General features: G+C 41.4%; 1 protein-coding gene across 12 annotated transcripts in view; it reads left to right on the forward strand.

The window, feature by feature from the left end:
- AIG1 (androgen induced 1) overlaps positions 1-21,593 on the forward strand; it is a 244,814-nt gene that overhangs the window by 109,390 nt on the left and 113,831 nt on the right. Inside the window, exon 4 of one of the 12 annotated variants that reach the window (XM_081795779.1) lies at positions 9,976-16,543. The exons of 10 other annotated variants lie outside the window; for them this stretch is intronic. In XM_081795779.1, coding sequence (XP_081651905.1) covers positions 9,976-10,122 — 147 coding nt within the window. In that variant the 3' untranslated portion in view covers positions 10,123-16,543. Of the gene's footprint in view, positions 1-6,941; positions 7,090-9,975; positions 16,544-21,593 lie in introns of those variants that run through there. One more of the 12 variants, XM_060616826.3, reaches the window with a different exon arrangement.

The following is a 21,593-nucleotide window of genomic DNA, read 5'->3' on the forward strand; positions in this document are numbered from 1 at the left end:
GAGGAAAGGAAATGAATCAAGGAAACTAAGTAATTCAAAAATTGAGTATCTCCTTTTTCCTTAACCTCTTCCAGCACATATGCTAAAAGAATCAAGAGTTAATGCTTACCACTAAATTGCCTTAAAATGGGCTATAAGTATTAAATTAAGCATTCTCTGAATAAAATGATTGCAACAAATTGAGGACATATGAACAAAAAACTAGATATTAAATCATATTAAGTAATTAGAATTCATTTCATTAGGTCTGACATGTGGTTAAATTATAAAACAAAACTTCATCTGGTAGAGATATTTGCTGAGGGGTATGTAAGTGAAATGATATGATGTCTGGAGTTTGCTTTAAAACACTCCAGGAAAAAAAAATGGGACGGGGTTGATAAATAGACAAAATTAGATTGGGAAAATATTGTGAGTTTTTGTAACTGGCTAATAATTCATGGGGGTTCATAATGCTATTCTTTCTACTTTTAGGTATATTTGAAATATTCCATACCATAATAAAAAGTTACATAAATACTTGTTCCAGGAAAGAAAAGCGATTTTTGGCAGTGCTCTGATGTTCATATGAACTCATTTCTGTCCTCCAGTTGAGTGCATTCTTAAGTTTCCAGCATATTATTTATTCGCATGCATACAACTGGAAATAACTCATTTCATCTAAAGAATTCATTAATTTACTTTTAAGCCAGTTCAGCAAAACCTTGCTGAGTGCCTGTTGCATCTGGGGATGCAAGCAATGCAAAAATGAGTAAGATAAGGCCCCTGCTCATGAAGTTTAAAGTCTAATCAGGCAGATAAGACAATCAATCCCTCAAGTAAATCTAATTGAAGAGAGGTACACAAGAAGGCTTCACTGTCGGGAAGATCCCACCAAATTGGAAGCATCGGCAGAATTTTCTGGCTCACATATAAGCTTTAAAGGATGGGTAGGTTTTTGACAGATGGAAGTGGTGAGGAAGGTGATCTGGGCAGGTGACCACCAAGACAAAGTCTCCAAGCCAGGGAATATGAGGCAGTTTCCCGATGACTGAAAAGGAAAATAGGGTTTTGAGAGTGAGTGTCTGGATGTCCCATGAAAGGAAATAGGGGAGCAAAGAGGACCTGGCGGAGAAAATGCCCGCTCTTTACAGGAACATGTTGTTTTTGAGACACTGCTGAGATGCCACATGAGATGCCCGTGTCCGGATGTGGTGTTGGAGCACAGAGACATCAGTGTGGGTAGTCAGCTGCATAAATTCCTAGTTGAAGCGCAGATAAGATGATGAATTCACTGCTGAGGAGAATAGAGAAAACACTTTTTAAAGGCCGGTTTTATTAGAGTAGAGGATCATGACAACAACATCAGTGTGAAAATGGCAGGATGGTTTCAGGTGATGTTAAAGACGACATGAGTCCCTGATATGACAACATCCGTCTCCCTGTCCCTGCCCGTCTACTGAATTCTCGGCACTCCGTACGATCGCAGAGCTTCTTATCTCTGCTTTCTCTCTCCTCCTCCTTCAGCCTGAGCTTCTCCAGAGTTGTCTATACAGATTGTCTCCACTGCCTGACCCTTCTTCACTCTGTAACTTACTCTGAATCAGAATCCTGCCTCACCCCTCCACTGAAACTGCTTTCAGTTCAACATGAGGGTTTGCACTCACCTCCCATTGACCAAGTCCATGGCCACATTTGATTCCTCACTTTCCTCAACTCTCTGAGCAGTATTTTACCCAGCTAGCCACTTGTACTTCCTTGGCACTCTCTCTTCTTGGCCTCTGGTTTTCTCCTGGCTGCTGCTTCTCATTTTCTCCGCAGGCTCCTCCTCTCCTCAATGTTTACATATTGTGGTGTCTTGGGACCAATACTGGATTTTCTTTTCTTCCTACAATCTCTCCTGGAGGCATTTTTCCTGTTCTTTGCTTTCTCCTAACAAAAGTCAACGAAACTCCTATATTTATATCTCATTTGACTTCTAGACCTGCCTAAGGCCTCCACTCACATTTCTCCTACGTATTTTGTATGTAACACATCCAAAACTGAAATTTGGACTACTCCTACCTTCCTCCCTGTTCTCCATCTCAGTAAATGTCACAACCATCCACCTTGCTACTCCAGCCCATAAAGTGAATCATTTTATTTGCAAAAGGTCCACAGGACAATTCCACTAAGAAGCCCAAGCAAATACTGCTTCATTATGAAATGTCTTTTGGTCCTTAGACTGTTCCCTCAAGTAACTGAAGTGTGTTAGCCATAAAAATAAAGCTTTCCCACATAACTTCATTGCAATGGAGCAGTTTGATTTAGGCACCACTGCAAACCGTAAATTTAAATATGTGGTTGACTTTAAGCTATATATTATAAAGGATTTTGTGAGCCGGTTATAGTCAGGACTAGCCCCAGAGGCTCCATAAGTAGAGGGGACCCCACACATCACTTGAGAGATGCGGATGCTGCTTTTCTCTCAATCCGAATAGAAATCCATCAGCTGTGGACCTCTCCCCCACCCTCTGCTTTGCCTGGAGTGCTGAAAACCGGTAACCTTACTTCTCCTCTTTGGTGAGGAGCTGGGGACACTTTCCATCCCACTAGGTTTCAAAAGGATGTAATTAAAGAGGGTTTGCATTTTATCCATGTCTTGGGAGTCTAGGCTCTCCACGGACAGGCGTAATGATTTGGAGGAAGGGGAACATGCTTCTAGTTCCAGCTCAGGACTAACAAGTTAGTTGTAAATCTGACCAGTAGAGTTGTCTTTCCCTCTGTTCTATACCTCTCTCCACATCCAACACAGGACAGTAACTAATGCTACTTAATTATCTACTTTGTGCCAGACGCCGCCTTAATGTTCTCCACGAATGAACTCTTGTGATCCTCGTAACATCCTATGAGTTCATTGTTATTACTATCAGTATTTAACAGACGAGGGGCTGAGGTGTAGGAAGTTAGTAAATTGCTCTAGGACATCTAGGATTTAAATCTAGGTTACTCATTTCTGGCTTGTGCCCTCTTCACCACTCCATCATACCAAGTTGCATAGAAACTACCTCTGAATTACTTCCTCCCCTCACTCCTATTGTGCCACTCATGTAAGATGTACCATCGACTTAATTTAATTACAGCTTTCAGGAACAAAGTAAGCACTACCAAATCAAGTGTAGTTATCATGGGACTGACTTTTAAAATGCTATGTTTTCTCTGTCTTGGTAATTTTTTTTTTACCTCAGATCTCTGAGGTTTTTAGCTAAAGGGACAAACTAATTGCAGAAAGCAAAGAGGCAAATTTTTGGCTATTGACTGCTACACTTGGGCCACATGACTCCAAACAGCTCATCTGGAGCCACGGTTGGTTTTTATTTTCTTCTGTTCTGTTTTGTTAATTACAAGACAGAATTTTTAAAAATATAAAACTTTAAAAACTGGCTTCAAAGTTTGCTTTGCCTATCAAGAGCCAAAGCCTGATAATTTAATATAATTGAAGAGAAGGAAGGGTGAGGTCTGAGATGCATCTTGTTCCCCAAGAGAGGACATTTTAGCTTCTGGCAGGAGAAGGATCTGCAGTCGAGATGCCAAAGTACCCTGAGAAGGTATGGCGTGCCCTGGCGCCTGGAGATGGGAAGGAACAGAAACCCCAGAACCGTTTGGGGAAATCCCAGAGGACCAGGATTTGAGTCCAGTCGTCGCTCCGGTAGAAGCCACGCCTAATAGGGAAATCTTGTAGCAGCATGATGGTGGGTTGGAAAAGCAGCAATGACTGGTTGAGATATCCAGGGCACGTGGAAAACATCTTAAAATTCCCTGTGTCCCCAGAGGCTGCCCCGGGAGGGACGCCCAAAGGCCTTGGTGTCCTGCAGAAGGGACACCATCAGCATATGTGATGTGGATTCCATGTGCTGGAGGCTGTGGAAACAGAAGCAACGTCGGCAGCAAAAGCGGTGTGGGTCCCCAGGAGGGTCAGCAGGAATTGGGGCTAACAGACTAGATGGCTTTTCCTGATGCCATGACACATATGGGCCTTCTTAGAATTTAGACGGTACCCCAGGAAAAAGAGAAGGAAGGGCAGAACCCTAATTTGATTGTTTGAGTTCTGAGTTTGACTATGAAATAACTGAACATGAATGAGTTTCCCCGAAAGTGGCTGGAGTTTTCGTAGCTGAGTCACTCAAGGTCACATAGCCAGAGAATACTGCAGCCAGTCTGACCTCACAGTCCATACTCTAAGCCACCATTTATGCTTTATCATTGTGTCTCCACTGTCTCCACATTTCCCTTAACTAAATAGAAGGCAGCTCAAGACTTAAGTTAAATTACACTGTAGAAAGATAAAAGGTGACTGTAAGGTTCACCCTGTGACTTCACACATCCATTTTAAGATGCATCCAGATTTCAGTAACACTAAAATGTCTTCAGCTTGAATAAATGTCAGATACATTCTCTCCTCTCCGGGTCCACTGCCACCACCTAATCCATGTCCTACCTGGATGCTTTTAAGTGTCTCCATATTGGAGAGGTTAGGCTTTTTCTATAAAATTAGGAGCAAGAAAACTAGGACTGATGGATAGAAAATTTACAGAGACAGAATTCTGTGCAGAATCAGAGAGAACTTCCTCATAATCTCAGATATCCAAAGATAGAATGAGCATCCTTGGGTGGCACCAAGTGCTACATTCCTTGAGTTGTTAGAGCATCGTCAAGACGCCTACTACCAAGAAGGAACCTTATGGAGGGGAATTTAGGAGTGAACATATGGCTGGATGAGGCGGCCTTTCAGGTCCCTTCCAACATTGAAATCCTGCCATTTTAGAATGGAGCTTGTGAACACCAGATTGCTGTGTGTTTAAAGAGTGGGAAATGAGGACACGGAAGCAGTGGTAGAGACTAGTCTTTTGAAGATGGTTACCATTGAGGAAAGCAGAGCTTTATTGTATTACATGGTGGGATTGAGGGGAGATTTTAACACTGGGAAGAACTGAGCAGATTTTGTAGGTAGAAGATGAAGAATTGATTTTTTTTTTAAAGGAAAAATTAAAAAAGAGGGAGTTCTGTTCCAGCATCGATTGCTGCATGACATCCTGCCCCAACACTTGGTGACTTTCAAGAACAACAACTGTACCGTATCAGGATTTTGTAGATCTGAAATTGAGGCAGTGCTTAGCTGGGTGACTTTTCCACGTGGTATCAATAGAGTGGTCTTTACTCTGTGAAGTGAAGTGCTCTACTGCTCAGTGGTCTTTAGCCAACATGTCTTGTGCCTCAATAGGGATGGCTGGACAGTAGTATTGAGCTGGAGCAGTTGACCAGAGCACCTGTTTTTGGCCTCACCAATCTCTTCAGGTAGTCCAGCTTCTTATATGGCCACTCATAGCTCCCAAAGAAGTGTTCCAGGAAGTCCGGGCAAAATTGCAAGACTTCTTAAGGCCTAGCTTCAAAAACCCAGAGCGTCACTTCCCTCTGCATACTATCAGTCAATCGAGTCCATAAGGCAAGGTCAGATTCAAGGGGAAGGGACCTTGCTTCCATCTCTCAGTAAGAGGAACAACAAAGAATTTATAGCCATCTTTAATCTCCCATAGAAACAGTGGATGGAACAAGATTCTGAACAATGTGGGGAGTCCAAGTTGAGAGCAAGGGTGAAGGATTCCTTAGAATGGTGAAGAAACATGTCTGCCCTGGAGATAAGAACAAAGAAAAAGGGTTCCAGAGAGAGGAGATAGACTTTAAGGTGAAAACAAGAGAAAGCGGAAGGCGTTATTTTCAGAGAGTTCAAGTAATCCAAGGCTGTCTAGTGGAAGGAGAACCTCACATAATGAAAATTAGGCTGCCCACCCACTGTCCATATATTTTACCTCTGAGTTGCTTCCTCATTCCAACAGTGTATCTTCACTGCCTTCACGCGAGGCATGCCTCACACAGACTTTAGTCCGAAGTCACTGCAAGATCTTTGGTTCAGAGTTTCAGTGCTTTTCATGTGCCCCGTGAACCAGTGTCCTAGTCTCCAGAGCCATGGGGCAGGTAGATTGGTCTCCTTGGAAAATGAGCTCACGTGTAACTTCATTCCTGGTCCACGCTTAAAGGATTGAGCAGACCAGCCATGAACCCGAGCCTGCGTGGCAAGATGTGAAATCCGCTTGCTACAAATGATCCAGATAATCTCCTTCAAGCCTCTTGTGGATAAAAACACAGAGCCACATAAGGGTGACATTCTGGCAGGTATTCAAAGCTGTAGTGGTTGTGGCTTGGCTCCTGTTGTATGCACAGAGCTGTTGGATTGGCTTGATCGACACAGGTCTCCCTGGATTATCCTTTTGATAAGTATCTTTAGAAGCTTACTAATTAACTTTAAAGGAATGTTTTTCTTTGGCACTATGTCTCATTCTTTTTGCATTATCTATTCCGGTGATAAATGATGGATGCATAAATACCTTACCTTTGCTCAATCAGTGTTTTCTGTTGTTGACGTAAAGTGTACAAATTGGATTTATTTCAGGATGGCTGAACTCGGAATGTGACGTTTTGCCAAGTCAGAATCTCACTTGCCCAGACAACACACATGTGGATTTTGTAGTTGTCTTCTTTTTAAAATAGTATATATGTCTGTAGTGCCATTGATTAATGTAATGTTGCATTAATGTGCTGTTATAACACCCCAGGGCATGCATGCATTCTTCTGCCAGCAGCAAAAAAATTCCCCAAACTAAAGTTTTTAATAAACTACAGATTCCAGGGCAAAAAAAAAGAAAAAAAAAAACATCAACCATGAGAATTTATGGATAGCGAAAGTACTTGAAGAACCAACTTTTGATAAGCTTGCCAATGGAAATACACTGTAATTGTTCTATAATTTCATTCCTGTAAATCATTAGTCATTGTCTATATCTCTTCATTTATTGAATCTTTTCAATGACCCAGATATCTGACTGTGTTGTGCCACAACGTTGCCTTTTATTTTTGTTTCTTAACAGTCCAGTGTTGATTCAGTCAGATTGTCAGATCCAGACTTCAGGGAAAGCTGACATAGACACATATGTGACATGGCTCAAGCTGCAAAAATTAAAATTGAATTCTTCACCATCCATTGTAAATAGGACTTTCTTCAGCACGGCGCTGATGTAAGTCTGGCACAGGGTCATTCTGGACCTATTTTAAGTAACAACTATTTTTTTCCCTTTCTCAAGGTAGTTTTCAATCTTTAACTGTCATATTTTCCCTCTTACAAAAATCTGGAATCCTCTTTTGCTAAATCAATTAGCCGAGGTAAAATTTAATGGAATAAAAACAATCTTGATAGAATATATCCAACTTTGTAAATGAAGACGCGACTTCAGCCTGCTATCAGAGGGCATGAATCCTGTTCTCCTCTTCCCCAGTTTCCAGGGGAATTGTTGTTGGCAAATATCTATTTGATAAGAGAAACCCAGGCAAGTTTTTGCTTTTTAAGTGTAAACTTCTCTTAGCCTTACAGTGGATTTAAAATATAGAAAGTGACATTTCTCTTTATAACCCCCTAAAACTTTTAAGATCCAGAAGAAAGCAAAAGATATAAAGACAAAAAATAAATAAAAATTCAGTGCTCCTTAAAGGGAAGAAAATTTTTCTATAATCCAGTTTTAGGAATCAACATTTTGATGTAAGTAATTTATAGTTATAGTCATAAGATCACTAAGTTCAAGCATGCAGAAAACCATTCCATTGTCTTTGCTAATAGAGGCCAATTTAAATGAGCTGGACCGATCTTAGTAAGATGCCTTCAAATCCAACTGGTGTTGATGTTCACAGTTGAAATAAAGAAGAGGGTATTTCTTTTAGATTTCAATACTTTTAGATTTGGACATTTTTTCATGGATTCTGCAAAACCAATATCAATTAAGATTAACAATTAACGAGTTAAGGGATAGTATCTCTGCAGTAGGTGGTTATCTGCGTTAAAAAATTCTGTGCTGGGGCACCTGGGTGGCTCAGTCAGTTGAGCATCAGACTCTTGATTTCAGCTCAGGTCATGATCTCCCAGTTCATGAGATCGAGCCCCATGTCGGGCTCTACCCTGGCAGCATGGGGCCTGCTTGGGATTCTCTCTCTCCCTCTCCCTCTCTTTCTCTCTCTCTGCCCCCCCCCCCCCACTCATGCACACACACACGCACACTCTCTCTCTGAAAATAAATAAATAAACTTTAAAAACTGTATGCTAAAGGGACAAGGCGCATGAGGTCATAAGCACTATAAACTCAGGAGGTGTTAGGGTGAGCACCCCGTACCCCATAAGGGTAATACGAAGGGGCGTGTGGTGGAACAAGTTGGGGAAGCTGTCACTCCCTCCCAGACATCATCTCTTTTGTGAATGCAGATTTTTTTTTTCTTTTTTGACCAAGTTGTAATGACCTAAGACTTAGATTCCATCCCATGACTGCCCTTGCTCTAAAACTGCCAGATAGCATACCTCCCATGTCCCAATTATGCAGTCCTCTTGTGTTTTTCTGGTGTTTGTATTCCCATAGTTGCAAATAAAAAGTATATTTTTAGTTTTAGAATTTTCCTTTCCATTAAAAAAAAAAAAAATCCCTGAAGATTTGTGGCACCAGTGTTATTTCTGTTAATGTCATTGCTTCCATAGCAGCAAGCTGAGACTTTGTAAGAAACTATGTTTACAAAAAAGCAATTATCTAAGTGAACATTATAGCTACATGTAGCAAAGTTTCAATTTAGATTTCCTGTAACCATTACAACACACACACACACACACACACACACACACACAAGCACTTCCAATCTGTGTTATAAACACAGTGTAATTGGCCAAGGAGCTGTCGGTAAAGCTGAGGTGTGACCGGTTTTTTGGACTTCTCCAGCAGAATAAAAACTCACACAGTTCACCTTCTGAGCCGTAGAAGGTAGGATCTTCCCTCCTCTCAAATCCCAAAGGGAGCAGAGCATACAATCAATGAGATCGTGCTGTTATTCAATCCTTAGGATGGGTTTCATGAAAAAATAGAGAGGAAACAGAAAATAAATTTCCAGTTTTTCACAGCTCCTCTTGCTAAGCATAAATGTAACGTTTTTATTTTACCCAGAAGATTCTTCCCTCTTGGAACTGCAGTTGGTAGAGGCATGTCTTTAATTTAAGATATTTCAGATTTGCTTTAACCATCTAGGTCAGAGATTTCAGTGGCCGTTCTATAAAGAAATCAAGATGCCTGTGCGAATGGTAATTTCTAATTAGATCTAAGTCGGTATAGTGTGAGATGAGAATGACATCTGGAGAAAGCATGCTGAGGAAGACACTGCCCAGCTTTTTACCTTCATGTGAGTAGGGCTGACCTTCTCAAGTGCTCAAATGTGGCTTGGCATTAGCAATCTTCTCTGCAAATCGAATTCCCAAACCTTTCTGGTGGGCCTGGCCTATGTTGGGTTGTGCGGGTAAAAGCTAGCTAGGAAATAAAATTAATATTTTTCTGCAGCCTTTTCAAGCAACACCCTTCATGAAGATAATCAAATTCGGGAACTCTCGGCCACAGAACTTTGTAGCCATTGTGCAGAAGTACAAGCGAAATAAGAGCTGTGGGCCACGTCCCCCCTTCATGCTGAGAGCTCTCAGTTGCACGGAGAACACAGCCATGAATCCAGAGTAAAATAGATGGATACAGACAGAAGAAGCAAAGTGACACATAAGCAGCCAACTGTGTTATATAATCGGGGGTCGGAAGGGCCAGTGATGCAAGGTCTTGTTAGACTGTCAAGGCTTAATTCTTAGGACACATTTTGAGGAACAGAAGGCTGTAATTTAGTGAGGAGGAAGAACAGTGTGCTTCGGTTGCATCCAGCAAAATAGTGGCATCATAAACCCGAGCAACACTGCAGAAATTAAAAATTAAACTCTCCATATTCATACTGCATGAAAGCAGCCCCATAAAACTCTGATCTCTCATTCACCAATCAAAAAACCTTCTCAACCATTTCAGATATTTCCCCCAGCTATTCTGAAATTCAGTTTCTTTATTCTAGGGTCCTAAAACAAACAAACAAACAAACAAAACAACAACAACAACAACAACAAAAAACCCTCCATTTTATAATTCAAGAAGACTGCTGCAGCCAACAGAAATCAAGGTGGTGGAGCCCTCAGGAAGCCACGGGCAGAGGCACTGCTAAGGAGGAGGGACGGTCACCCCCATGGTCCTGCGCTAGTGATCCAGCCAAAGCCAGTCCCAAAGGAGAAGCCAGTGAAATGCAGGGAGCTTCTCCTCCAGGGCCTCGTGTGGCATGGGCCCTGAGCCTCTCCCTGCATTGAGATAACTTTGTGTTTACCTGGAAGGTTGGCTGAAACCACTCCACCCCTCACTGATTCTTCAGTAAAGAAAACACAGCTCTTGCTGTAATGATTTAATAAGAAGTAAATGTTATAATTCTGATGTGTTTCCTAAATATTGAATTTATTAAACATCTATGTAGGTAGCGAACAGGATGCTAAAATTATAGTACCTCTTAGATCATTGTGGTAGACAGGCAGATGGCTCCCAGAGAAGTCTACACCCTAATCCCTGAAACTGATGAATATGTTATGTTACACAGCAGAGGGGCGGAGTTAAGAATGTAGCTGGACTGCACATTGAGAATCCACTGATCTTCAGGTAAGGAGATTATCCAGGTGTATCCATTTAGACCCAGTGTGATCACAAGGTCCTTTAAATGTGGAAGAGGGAGGCAGAAGAGTCAATGTCAGAGCGATGAGATATAAGGAACGCTCCATAGGGAGTGCTCCTGGGTGGCTCGGTCAGTTAAGTGTCCAACTCTTGATTTTGGCTCAGGACATGATCTCACCATTTGTAGGTTTGAGCCCCGCATCAGGCTGTGTGCTGACAGTGCAGAGCCTGCTTGGGATCTGTCTCTCTCCCTCTTTCTCTGCCCCTCCCTTGCTCACACTTTCTATATCAAAATAAAGAAACTTGAAAAAAAAAGAAAAGAAAAGAAAGACTCAACAGGTCACTGCTGGCTCTGAAGATGGAGGAAAGGGCCATGAGCCAAGGAGTACAGCTTCTGTAGATTCTGGAAAAGGCAAGAAAATATATTCTTCTTTAGAGTATTAGGAAGGACTGTAGACCTGACAACATCATGATTTTAGCCCAGTGAGACCCATGGCAGACACCTGATCTCCAGAAACTGTTCAAGGAATTTGTGTTGTTTTAAGCTCCCATGTTTGTGGTAGTTTGTTATAGCAAGGACCCACAAACATATGGCCAACTAATCTTTGACAAACCAGGAAAGAATATCCAATGGAATAAAGGCAGTTTCTTCAGCAGATGGGGTTGAGAAAACTGGACAGCCACATGCCGAAAAATGAACCTGGACCACTTCCCTAGACCATACACAAAAATAAACTCAAAATGGGTGAAAGACCTAAACTTAAGACAGGAAGCCATCAAAATCCTCAAAGAGAAAGCAGGCAAAAACCTCTTTGATCTTGGCCACAGCAACTTCTTACTCAACATGTCTCCAGAGGCAAGGGAAACAAAAGCAAAAATGAACTACTGGGACCTCATCAAAATAAAAGCTTCTGCACAGCGAAGGAAACAATCAGCAAAACTAAAAGGTAACCGATGGAATGGGAGAAGACATTTGCAAATGACATATCTGATAAAGGGATAATATCCAAAATCTATAAAGAACTTACCAAACTCAACACCCAAGACAAATAATCCAGTGACAAAATGGGCAAAAGACATGAATAGACACTTTTCCAAAGAAGACATCCAGATGGCTCCAACGAACATGTGAAAAAATTCTCAACATCCCTCATCATCGGGGAAATACAAATCAAACCCATAATGAGACACCACCTTACACCTGTCGAAATCGCTAATGTTAACAACTCGGGCAACAACAGATGTTGACAAGGATGCAGAGAAAGAGGATCTCTTTTGCCTTGCTGGTGGAATGCAAACTTGTGCAGCCACTCTGGAAAACAGTACGGAGGTTCCTCAAAAAATTAAAAATAGAACTACCTTATGACCCAGCAATTGCACTGCTAGTTATTTATCCAAAGGATATAGGTGTGCTGTTTCGAAGGGGCACATGCACCCCAATGTTTATAGCAGCACTATCAACAATAGCCAAAGTATGGAAAGAGTCCAAATGTCCATCAATGGATGAATGGATAAAGAAGATACCTATATCTATATCTATATCTATATCTATATCTATATCTATATCTACACAATGCAATATTACTTGGCAATTAAAGAATGAAATCTTGCCATTTGCAACAACATGGTTGGAACTAGAGTGTATTATACTAAGCAAAATTAGTCAGAGAAAGACAAATATCACATAACTTCACTCATATGTGGACTTTAAGATACAAAACAGATTAACATAAAGGAAGGGAAGCAAAAATATTAAAACAAGGAGGGGGACAAAACATAAGAGACTCTTAAATACAGAGAACAAACTGAGGGTTGCTGGAGGGGTGTTGGGTGGGGGGATGAGCTAAATGGGAGAGGGGCATCCAGGAGGACGCTTGTTGGGATGAGCACTGGGTGTTATACATAGGGGATGAATCACTGGATTCTACTCCTGAAATCATTATTGCCCTATATGCTGACTAACTTGGATATAAATTAAAAAGACAAAGAAGGAAGGAAGGAAGGAAGGAAGGAAGGAAGGAAGGAAGGGAGGGAGGAAGGGAGGGAGGAAGGGAGGAAAGGAGGAAGGGAGGGAAGGAGGGAGGAAGGGAGGTTAAAAAAAAACCAATGGTGTGATTTCCTTCACATGTGTCAGAAATTACCTTGTTCATTTGCTTCATTTTCTTATGGTCTCCCTTTGAACTCAGGAATACCTGCTCTGGGCCGGTTGGGGGCGGGGGGGGGGGGTACCCTGCCTGTGTGTTCACTGCTCATCCTGGAAGTTGGGAGCAGAGTTTGGAATACACTGGTGCTCAATAATTACTTCTTGAATGTCAAGTGAATAATTGTGTGCGTAAGTAAATGATTAGAAATAAATCTTCTCTCTGGAGCTTCTGCAAGATATATACATAGAAAATCACCAAGGGAAGGTGGAGGGTAGTAAAGGATCAGAGACCCACAGGGAGAGTAGATCTAAAGAGTACAGTAAAGTTTCAGAATGTATCAGTTACAGAACAATTAAGATTTAAACCCTCTGTGTGTTTGAAAGAGCCTAGGAAGCAGAAGAATGTAAGACTGCAGAAAGAAGTTAACTTTGATACAGGAAGAATAGTGGGTGTTCAACCACAGAAAACTGTTAAATGCCTTTTTTAGATTGACTTACCATAGTGCTTTAAATCAGTTTTTATCGGAAGACAATAAAAAAATGAAATTAACCTATAGCAAAATATATAGTGAGAAACTGGACCTAGCAGAGAAACTGGGTAGAGCATCAATTGTGAAGCAAAATCAATATGGAAAAAAATGTGTATCCTGCTAAGGCTTTCACTGTGCCTGTAAATATTAACAGGCAGCTTTCCACATTTGTTACATCACAAAGAAGGGAAAGATTACATTTAGAAACTCCCACAAAGTAAAAGCCAGGTGTTTTATGTGTTTCTCTTTGTTCATTTTCTGCATTGCTGGTTTGCAGGCAGATGTTTAACCCTATCTTTGCTTTTTGACGCTTCACTCATCATCAAATGTTCCTTAAGCACTCTGCACATAATAACTTGTTTGATTCTACCTATGAGGCAGGTGCCATATACACCATTTTTATAGATGAGGAAACTGAGCCTTTGCAAAAGTTATGGTGACTGCCTGAGGTTGCACCGTGACTTAGTGGTAGAGTGCGAAGTTAAGCCCAGGCAGTTTGTGGACACCACAAAGTGTCCACTCTCTTAGCTGCCCCCCAGGCCCTGCATACACCAGATGCTGGGTTGGGTCCTGGGATAGATCGGACCCAGTTCCTGGCCTCATGAGGCTCACACTCTTGTAGGAGAGCCATACTGGAAATGAGAATGGCACAAATGTCTATGGTGACTGGTGCCATGAAGGAGACACACAGCATAGGATTCTGAGAAAGTGAATAAATACCAGGGTGGGATTAATTCAGTTCTGGGAACCAGAGGCCAGTCACGTTGCAGGTCTCCTACTTTTATTCTGTGCCAAGAGCAAAAGAATACTTCTATGTGAAAATGTGTATCCATATAAATGCCTCATATGCAAACATTAGGTGAGGGGAGGTTGATGAGATGTCATCTGAATGAGTTTTTAAAATTGCAACAGTAAGTTAATTTCTACTTTTTTTTTTTCTTTCTTATAGTATGACACCTGGTCTGATTATCTTTTATCTCAGTCCGGCATTTCTCATCCTCAGCAGTATTGAATATTTGGGCCAGATAATTCTTTGTTGTGGGGGAGGGGAGTCCATTGTAGAATGTTTAGCAACATTGCTGGCCTCCTCCCACTAGTAATAACCCTTCCCCACCCCAAAGTGTGACAACCAAAAATGCCTCCAGGAATTGCTGGATGTCCCCTGGAGAGCAAAATCAGCCCGGGTTGAGAAGCAGTGGTAAGCCACCAATAATTCAAATTCCACCTATGTCTGAAGTCCAATTACCTTGCCTAATGCTTCCAACCCATTCATGTCTCCAACTTTTCTTCTTGGCAACACTGAAGTCTTTGAAGCTCAGCAGTTATATTTCTTAATTCAGACACAAACACACACAACACACACATACACACAACACACAACACACACACACACCCATCTGAGGCTGGCTACCTTAGGACGGGAAGGAACATGTACAGGAAGGAAGAAAATCAGCCCTTAGCTCCCCACTGCTCTGCACAGGGTTTGATTTGAGTTTTGTACCTCACTCTGCTGCATAGGAAGAAAAGAAAGGTCAGGGTGGAAAGAACCATCTAGCACTATAGATTGGCTGAGGGCATGGAAATAAACAATTCTGAAAGATGGCAATCCTGAGCAAAGGACCTACCAGATGATGACGTTTGATCTTCTGGGGAAAATGTCTCATTACTTTATAGTTACACCTATCCCAGCCTTAAGACTGAGTCATGAAATGTAAATGTGGTACCATATGGTGTTGCACTCCTGAAGAAAGAAGGTAAGATGTGTGAGTGTAGGAGAGCTTTGAGTGGCTGTGCCTGAGACAAGAGGTCCCTTGAGGTTAGTTCCCATTCAGACAAAAACTTAGAAGGTCCCAAAGGTGAGGTAGCAGCATGAAGAACAGTCAAACAATAGAAATTAAAGTGAATTTTAAAGGCTTGCATGGCCAGCATCTGTTCTCGTAAGACAGCAACTCAACAAAACAGAAAGACTTTCTGCTTTTAAACCAAGAAAGGCAGACTTAATCTGTAAAGCCTGTGCTTTGCGTGGGAGATGTGATGGAGGGGAAAAAATGGAACCACGAAGCAGCCATCTCTGGATCAACTTCTTAAAAAGCATCGTGATCCTAAGTCTTAACAAATGTCAAAATGAAGCCTTAAATAGCCCCACTGAATTCTACATCCCTGAAGTTGTTCCTAGAGCTTTTTGATTTTTTGCAGTAAAATTATAGAAAAGGTAGATTTTTTAATGTGCTAAATATTCTTACAGTACCATTTTAAATGTAATTATGTATGTTTAGTTATATTGTTGCTGCATTTTATTAATGAATCCAGAAACAATTATCGTGGGCTATCAAATGCCGGTTAGTGGGCCTGGAGATACAAATACATACTTTGTTGCTGACTTCAAGGATCTTATTATCTGGTGGAGAAAAAAAAAGATGAGGAAACTATCACAATGCAGGCTTTCAAATGTTTTGACAGAGTATAGGATGGCATAATAAATAAGGGGCAGCCTCCCGCTCAAACATGGAGGTCATGAGAAGAGAGCAAGTATCTGGAAAGTTTTTTCTGAGAAGACAAAAATCTGTGTGAGCAATTAAAAAAATAAAAATATTACTTAATTTAGTCGATTTGAGACTTTAAACAAGTCCATTTTGAATAAGTCTATTCTTATTACTCCTCTCATAAATGATGAAACGTGGACTATAATCAAATAGAAAGTTGGAATTATAGAGAAACATAGATCTTTCGTGAGTGTTTGAATAATTGCCACAGCACTGAACAAAAGAATAATAAAATATATGGTTGATTTTTCCTATTAAGAGTATTTGCCAAAGCCTAATAAAATTCTCTTGATATCTTGCTTCATAAAGTGACTGAAGGGAAATGCCTCCGTGTTTTCCTACATTTAAAGCCACTAAGATATGTTACTGCCAAGATATGCAAATAGTGCTGCCTGGACTGGATGTAGGGGTGACAGGTTGAGTCTGGAATGCTTGTTGCTCTCAACATGCAGTTTTAAAGAGCACTGGACTTGGGATCAGAAAACCTTAACGCAAACCCTACTCTACCGTTTAGTCAGCTGTGAGATTTTAGGCAAGCCACCTCACCTTTCTCAGCCTCACTTACCTCCTGTGTAAGATGGGGTTCCACAGAATGACTGCAAAGATTAAATGAAATACAGGAAAGCCATGGGGGAGGGGAAGAAAAAAAAAGAGGTTAGAGTGGAAGAGAGCCAAAGCATAAGAGACTCTTAAAAAACTGAGAACAAACTGAGGGTTGATGGGGGGTGGGAGGGAGGGGAGGGTGGGTGATGGGTATTGAGTAGGGCACCTTTTGGGATGAGCACTGGGTGTTGTATGGAAACCAATTTGACAATAAACTTCATATATTGAAAAAAAATAATAAAAATTAAAAAAATAAATTAAAAAAATAAAAAATAAAGTAAGCTCTATGCCCAACATGGGGCTTGAACTCATAAAAAAAAAGAAAGAAAGAAAAGAAAGAAAAAAGAAAAGGAAAAGAAAAGAAATACAGGAAAGCCTTGTTTTGCAAGCATAATTCATTCCTGAAACACACTCGTAATCCAAAGCACTTGCGTATCAAAGTGATTTTCCCCTTAAGTAATAATGGAAACTCAGATGATTCATTCCACAACCCAAAAATATTCATATAAAAATGATTAAGATACTGTAATATGACACAAAATAATAAAATACAAAATATAAAGAAAAACAAATTCACCTGCACCTACCTTTGAAAACCTTCATGGCTGGTGTGAGGGAGACAAGAGAGGGGGGGGTTATTGTGTAGGACGACTTTCACTGTCACTAATGGAATCACTGCTATCTATTGGCTTAATGGAATCCTTTTCGTGCAAGTTTAACAAGGAACCTATCCAATGACACTCGTTTTTGCCTCCTTTTGAGGATTTTGCAGGAATGTGACATTGCATTGATGATCACCCACAATCCCGGAGCGAGACAGAGAGAGACAGAGACAGAGAGAGAGAGACAGAAACCATTGGCTCAGTTGTGATCATGTGACATTCAGTGTCATGTAATACTCGTATTGGAAGACATTGCTCATTTATCAAGTTAAAATTTATTAGAAATGTTTGGTCCTCTTGCAGAACACTCCCAGAAGAAGGAACTCACAATCCAAGGTTTTACTGTATAGGTTAATTTTATCCATTATATTCCCTTAGTAAGTAGCCATTGCCTGAATGGATATTCTCTTACAACAATACAAGATCATACTTTAACTTAAACATAATTGCAAAATATGTGACAAGGAGTAAATGGAAGGCTCCTGCTGTCTTCCTACTTCCTGCCCCACCCCAGTCTGTCCTCACTATGACCAGAATGATCTTTATGAAACACAGATTGATCGTGTCCCTCTCCTAAGTGGTATCCTTCAGTGCCTACTCATCACTGTCCAGAGGAAACTCAATGCCTTTTATGCAGAGGTCCCTTCTGTTCTGGGGGTGATCTGTGCCCACCTCTCCAGATAATCTCCTGTGCCTCCTGGCACACCCTGTGCTCAGCCAGGCTACATGTACCACCCTCTCTTCTCCTCATGTCTTTGCACACACTCCTTCCTCATATTGGAATGCCCTTGATCCCAGTCCTTCACCCTGCAAAATACTTCTAGCTAGTTCTTGCATGTTCAGCGCAAGTCTCAAGACCTTCCTGTGTGCTTTCCATAGTGTGCCGATATCTGCTTCCCCAGGAAACTTCTCTCCCTGAAACGCCATTGTCCATGTGCTTGCTTCTCTCCCCTGTTGACTCAGACTCCTTGAGGGCAGGAACTCGGGGTCATTGCACTTTGCCTTTGCCTCACCCTGTGCCTGGAACAGTGTCGGTCCTCAGTAAGTCTTGTTGTATGCGTCAATCAATCAATCACTGCGATGGACTGAATGTGTCCCCCCCCAAATCCATATGTTGAAATCTTAACCCAAAAGGCAATGGTGACAAGAGGTGCAATCTTTGGGAGGTGATAAGGTTATGAGAGTGGAGCCCCCATGAATGGGTTTAGTGCCCTTAAAAAAAGAGATCCAAGAGAGCTCTCTCACTCTCTTTCTACCAATGTTAGGCCCAGTGAGAAGAAAGCTGCCTATAAACCCGAAACTGGGTCCTCAACAGACACATCAATCTGCTGGCACCTTGACCTTGGACTCCAGAACTGTAAGAAATAAGTGTTTGTTGTTTAAGCCTCCCAGTGCGTGATAGTTTTGATATTTGTATTAAAAGAGCCCAAATGGACTAAGTCACTGATATTAATTGACGTACCAAGTGATTAAACATAAGACATACGCATACCAAATGATTAAGACACAAGACAAAAGAAGTATAATTTGTAATGCCAGAATACAAATTCTTCATTCTTCAGAAACTTCCATCCCCAAATGAAACAAGGTATCAGTTATCAGTAAATCTGCTATGCATGATTTCACTAAATACTCTTTGGTAGCCAAGACTGCCACCTGCTAACTCAGCATACATTGTTTCTTTTCTCCAAAGTAATACACTTATTTTGAGTGGGGCACATGGTTACCAATTTTTTTTTAATCTTTATTTCCCAGTCTGCTTTGCAGCTAGATATGGCAAATGGATAAGTTCTGGCAAATAAAATGTAAATGGAAGTGTTTTTGCGGGACTTCAGGAAAGCTACTTAATCAGGGCTCATCAGGAAGGCAATCCCCCCTCTCCAGCCTTCCTTCTTCTGCTTTTCCTCTTTCTTCTAGCTTGCTTTTTAGAAATGGTAATAAGAGTCTCAGAAGCCATTCTGGACCATGAAACCGTGGGGTCATCTTGATGAGGAAAGCCATGTGCTAGGATGTCAAAGCAGAAAGACAGAGGGAGTCCTTTCCCTGATGACGCTATTAACTCCTGTGTTGCTGGCCTCTGGACTTACTTATGAGAGGGAACTACATTGATACTCGAAGGCAGCAGTTAACAACTTACAAACTTACAAGTTACAAACCAACAAGTTACAAACTTGTTTAGTAAAGAGCCAGCTAATAAACCTTTTAGGCTCTGGAGGCCACATAGATCTCTGTCACAACTGTGCAGCTTTACTGGTGGATTACAGAGGCAGCCACAGACAACACATACACACAGGAGTGACTGTGTTCAAATAAAATTTCAATATACAAAAATAGGCAGCAGGCTGGATTGAGTCCATGGGCTGGCACCTGTTATTCCCTGCTCCAAGACACCGTGACGTCGAGTCTCTGTGGTATCTGTAGCCAAAACTAACCCTGACCAATGCATCGTATTTGGTGAGATGAGCCTTCTAAGTTGGGAGAATCGTCAAGACTCCTGTTTCATTTTTGAAAATAGTTTTTCTTTCAGTAGACTGCTTCTCCCCTACTTTGTCCTGATTGAAATTTACAAAGTCCTGACATTTCTGTTTCCAGACTCTTTTGATTATGGAGACCAAGTGAATCGGATCCAGGGCTTTTCTAGGTTTCCCTCAGTTCCATTATGTTTAGTTTGGAGGGTTCCAGCAGAATATAAATGGGACAGTCATCAGGTGTGTGGACAAGGAGAATGGAGGACAAAAAACAAGGCCTTTAAGAATGGAGTGAAGGACACCATACCGAGAGCCCCTGAAGCGTGTTTGAGTTATAAGATGAAACTTCCAGGCTGACTGGATGGTACCTTATTGTACGGTGTTACCAGGGAGATTTTACAAGCTGAACTGATGTTTAGCAGCAGGGCACAAGCTGGTCTTGAAGATTCTTTTCAGCAAAGACTTTTCCTGATGCTCTTTGGATGTCTTGGCTCTTCTGGTTTAGCTCATCCTGTGAAAACAGAACAAGTACAGAGAGAGAATGGCAAATTGATTTCCCATTCCGTGCAGATTCCAGCCGACGGCTAGTAGCTGTCTGGAGCTCTGTGTTGAGAAGGATTCTGTGGCTGCATTGGGGTTTTAACAGAAGTGGTCTGTGCTTCCCTAGCTGTGTTCTTCCCAGGGGCAGGGGCGCAGGAGAGAAGAGGTCTCAGACAGGTCCTCGCTGTTGGTATAGACTCAAGGAACATGAAAGCTAGAAGGAAGCCATAGTTTAAACAGGCTCTAAACTGGTTCTTTTTACATAGGGTGTTATTAAGGCTCAGAATGCAAAATGCAAGGTTATACAACTAGTGGTAAAATCACAATTAAAAGTCAGTGGTGGAGGGGGCATCTAGGTGGCTCAGTTGATTAAGCATCCAACTTCGGCTCAAGTCATGACCTCACAGTTTGTGAGTTCAAGCCCCGCATCCGGTTCTGTGCTGACAGCTTAGAACCTGGGGCCTGCTTCAGATTCTGTGTCTCCCTCTCTCTCTGCCCCTCCCCTGCTCACACTCTATCTCTCTCTCTCTCAAAAATGAATAAACATAAAAAAAATTTTTTTTAAGTCAATGGCAGATATTTTGATTACACATACTACACATATATAAATAAGATCTTTTTACGCCTTTTACTACTTTTTGTAATTTCTCCCTAACAGAACTGGAACCAGCTTGTAAGATCAACCAACACTTTCAGAGCTCCTGTTCCTGGCACTTTATGAACCTGATCCTTCAGACTCTGTTTAGTTCTATGAGCCCCCAGTACCCTTTCAAAAATTAGGGGTGGGGTGGGGGTGGAGTTGTTGTCAGGTTAATTATCATCAGATCAGTTTCAATTGCCTGCAATCAAGAACTATGGTTGATATGGAAATTGATCCCAGGAGTGGGTTTCAGGAAACAGACTCTCCAGGAAATATGAAGAAATTGGGAATTGATTCTCTAACCTAGATTAGGTAGATTGCAAAGTCCTATTTAATATCCAGAAGGTGATTCCAACAGCTCATGGCACCCAGTGGTCAATGACTTAATTAAATGCATCTGTGCTCATCTTGCATCAACCACTCATGGAGGGAAGGAAAGGTTTTGGATTACCACTGCCATGGAAGACGGGAAAAGATATGAGAGATCCGAGGCCCCTAAGGTGAGATGTAGAATGAGGAGCTCCAAACCACACCTGCTTGGACCAAGGTACAAGAAAAATCCAAGAACCTTCAATGGTCATGTAAAAAAAAAAAAAAAAAAAAAAAAAGTCCTTTATGTATGTGGCCTCCAAACAGAGGTATTTTAGTAAAAAATTAAATCCCACAAAGTTTAATCCCATGGGATTTTAAACCATAATGTTAGCTGAACACACAGTATCTTCCAGTGTCCTGGGAAGAGCAGGGCCCAGGGAATTGGAGCAGTTAATTTGGGGGACTCAGAATACCTAGAAATCCCTGCCGCTAAGGGCCTCCCTTGCCCTTCGATGAGGCTTCTCCTCCTTGCTGAAGAG

This window comes from Panthera onca, chromosome B2, assembly GCF_046562875.1.
Source record: "Panthera onca isolate mPanOnc1 chromosome B2, mPanOnc1 haplotype 2, whole genome shotgun sequence".
Classification (NCBI taxonomy): domain Eukaryota; kingdom Metazoa; phylum Chordata; class Mammalia; order Carnivora; family Felidae; genus Panthera; species Panthera onca.